At 23.1% G+C, this 3519-nt stretch overlaps 1 protein-coding gene across 2 annotated transcripts; it reads right to left on the bottom strand.

The window, feature by feature from the left end:
* On the bottom strand, positions 1-3040 carry LOC135144991 (uncharacterized). 2 transcript variants are annotated; one of them, XM_064077112.1, is made up of 12 exons: positions 2933-3040; positions 2827-2877; positions 2676-2733; positions 2496-2562; positions 2198-2310; positions 2070-2136; positions 1979-2012; positions 1680-1766; positions 1581-1621; positions 1416-1522; positions 637-723; positions 1-90 (listed from the first exon to the last, which is right to left on the bottom strand). In XM_064077112.1, the coding sequence occupies exons 1-12, from the start codon at positions 2985-2987 to the stop codon at positions 15-17; spliced, it is 843 nt and encodes a 280-aa protein (XP_063933182.1). In that variant the 5' UTR covers positions 2988-3040; the 3' UTR covers positions 1-14. The 2 variants fall into 2 exon arrangements, with proteins under 2 accessions (XP_063933182.1, XP_063933183.1); XM_064077113.1 differs by lacking the exon at positions 1-90 and adding an exon at positions 1293-1340.
* Positions 3041-3519: the final 479 nt, after the last annotated feature.

The raw sequence follows: 3519 nt of genomic DNA, 5'->3' as shown, positions 1-3519 counted from the left end.
TTATTTTGTTGAGCTTAAGCAGAATTTTGTTCAGAAGTTTGCTGAACCAGTCTGTTCCAAGAGGCACTTTCCAAGATAACGAGGCCTGGCCTGCACACAAGCGTTAACAAGTAATTATTAATAATTTTAATTAAATTTATTATTTAGATCTGGAGCTAATATTGGGCTCATTAAGAAAAAAAATTATAATTATCCTGAATTTAATAAAATTATAAAAATTATTTTAATAGCTTTTACTTTATTATTTATAGTAAAAATTTTAATATATAAATTAAAAAAAACTAACTTTATAACTTTGATAAAATTTTAAAATTTAATTACTTTCAGTTTAATATATTTAATTTTGTCGTAAAAAACTTCTAATTTTTATATATTAAATTTTTTTTCTAATTTGGTGACCCATTAATTTTACTAATTTATTTGAAAATTTTTTTATTACTTTCATTTATTTCTAATTAAATTATTGTTACAAATATTCTTATTTAGTTTTTAGTACTTTTATTTATATTTTACTATAGTATTATATATTTAAATCTTTTTTTTCAAATAAATTTTTAAAAATAAATTTAAATTTTTTTTAAAAGATTGTCTATCAATTTTTTTTAAAAAATTTATAAGAATCAGCTCCGCGCTAACCCAGTTAGTTTAGTATTAAAAAGCCCTTCACCACCACAACAGCAAACTCCGCAGCCTCCGGATCTTTTTACTGAATATTTTAAACTTCTGAATTTAATAAAAAAAAAAATTAATTCCAAAAAAAAGACTAAAAACTACAATTAAATATTATACTAAAATTTTACTTTTTCGTATTTTTCTTAATATTTTTTTAAGTAAAAGGTTTTGAGTATTTTTTAAAATTAAAGTTAAAATAAATAAATTTAAAAAAAAAAAAATTTAAAATTTAAAATTAATTTTTTACTAAAGATTTATTACTCTTAATTTTTTTTGTTGTTCTTTTACAATAAAAAGTTTAATGTAATTTTTAAATTTATATATAAATTTAATAATTTTAGAAAAAAATAAAATTCGAATTTAATTTTAAACTAAAACTTTACGTTTTGTAATTTTTTGTTATTTTTTTTTAACTAAGAAGTTTTAAGTAATTTTAAAAATTAATTTATAAATAATAATTTTAGAAAAAAAATTAAAAATATAATTAATTTTATAAAGATTCATTATTTGTATATCCTTATTATTATTTTTTTAAAAAATTAAAAAAGTTTTAAGTAATTCTTTCAATTTTATATAAAAAAGTGAATCAATTTAGAAAAAAAATTAAATTTAAAATTAACCTTAAACTAAAGAAAATTTTTTCGTATTTCTTTATTTTTTTTTTTCAACTAAAAAGTTTTAAGTATTTTTTTAAATTATATACAAATTAAAATTAAAAAAAAATTTAGATGCTGCGCATTTACAATTCCATAAGCACAACGGCGTTTGTGTCCACAAGCAAAATTTCGCCGTCCGCCAAATACTTTTCTATAATTGTTCCGCACGCATTAAAAAAAGTAAAAGTGTTTGCCTAAAAATTTGAGTAAATTCAATTTATAAATTTAATTAAAGCGTAAACTGAAGCGTACCTTACAAATGTTCAAGACAAATCCCTGACCGCCAAAGCAACCTGAAAAAAAAAAGATTTAAGGTCTATAAAAAATTTAAGTCGTCAAAAAACTATAAACCCGCTGCAACACTGCCGGTGGTTTTGTAGTTAAAATTCACGTTTAAATCAAATGTCCCTAAAAATGCACCGTTTTTATATATAATCCCTAAAAAAAATATAAAAGATTAAAAAATTAAAAAAAGTTCATCAAAAAAAAGGAAAGCAGTTGAAACTCAACAAAAATATCAACATATAATTTTTTTAAAAAAAATTAAGTCAGTTTAAATCTTAATAAAATTTAAAAGTTAAAAATAACAAATCCGTTAAACTATATAAAATATATATTAGTATTTATATAATAATAATAAAAAAATCAGCCTTCTGGATACTGAGAAAGATCCAAAGCAATAATCTAACAAAAAATTAAAAATCAAGTTTATTAAGATTAAACACTTTTAAAATAACTTACTTTTGAAGGTAAAGCCGGCGCTATTCCAACATAAGCAAGCTCTGAAGTTTTGTTAACATAATTAACCCTACACGATTTTTAATAAATATAATATAGAAAAAAAATAAAAATAATCAAATATGAAATGCCTGAAAAAATCTTCTCCGGCACAACAGCTTCGTAAACAGGCATCTCCGAAGCCTCCTGTTTCTATTTTTAGAGACTTTATATTTTTCATGTAAACCATTGAGCCAGGTTCACTCTATTATTTGAAATTAATATGATCAACGGCTTTAGTTGATAATTTTCTTATAATAAAATTAAATTTAAAATACTTTGCCAATAATTATATAAAAATAACTCTGAAGGGATATTAAAAAAAATTGGCAACTGAAAATATCTGGGTTTATCATAAAAGCTTTTAAAGTAGATATAAAAAATATTTACTCGAAAACTTTGACCAGGCTTAAGTTCAACTTCTAAAAGTTGAGCAAAATCACCGAGAATTGCAAATCTGCGTATTGTTTTTGTATAAGTATTCATAGAGTTGGCAAAAAATATATAAATACTATCTCCAAAAGAAATTTTTTTCATAATATATTGTTTATAATCAAAATAATAAAGTACCTTTGACCAGCATGTTGAGCAAGGTGAGGATCATTATTATTGTGATTGCTCACTTTAACTGTTTAAAAGAATGTTTATCAAGAAAAAAATTGTTACAATCTATAAAAGAAAAAGATATATAAAGGAGAAACAAAAAAGATGGTTTATGTACTAAAAGGAGCATTTTCCAAAGGTTCAGTTGAGGGAGTCATAGCGCGAGTCACTATACCAAAAAAAAATAAAATCAAAGTTTATATGCCTTCAGTGTAAACCGCAACCAGTAATAGCAATGAGCGTATGAGGTGGAGGAATGTTCAAATAAACGCATTGCATGAAACCATTTTTTAAAATGCGGTTACAACTTTTAACTCGTTCCACCTTTGTGTACGGACGTTTCTCATATAAAATTTTATTTATATTTATTTAAAATTAAAAAATTTTTTTTTAACAACAGTCAAAGACAAAAAGAAAGACTAATCCCCCTTTAGAGCGAGGGGGGTACATTTATTGCCTGTATAATGCAAAATATGGAATAATGAGACGTAATTCTAATCAATCTTTAGTGGTTTTGAGGGTTGCTTTTTTAAAAAGGTAATATTTGGATATATGAACTTTTGTATATAACTTTCGTTAAAGGAACTAAAACGGCAATACTTTTTGCATGGGTACACTTCCTCAGTGTCTATTCCCTGTTATACTCGGAAAAAAGTTAAAAGTCAGTGTAATTTAAGATAAGATCCAAAAAAGGAATCTTAATTTGTCTAATAAAATCAACTGTTTCCAAATTGGTTACAGAAATGAAACCTCAAAAAATACAATTAAACAACTTTTTTTCCAATCCGATCAATTATAAAACATGTCAACA

This window comes from Zophobas morio, unplaced genomic scaffold (genome assembly GCF_036711695.1).
Source record: "Zophobas morio isolate AGI-343-1 ecotype UQ-CSIRO unplaced genomic scaffold, CSIRO_AGI_Zmor_V1 ptg000117l, whole genome shotgun sequence".
NCBI classification, from domain to species: Eukaryota; Metazoa; Arthropoda; class Insecta; order Coleoptera; family Tenebrionidae; genus Zophobas; species Zophobas morio.
Note: the sequence above shows the minus strand (reverse complement) of the source record. Positions and strands in the feature narration are given on the sequence as shown.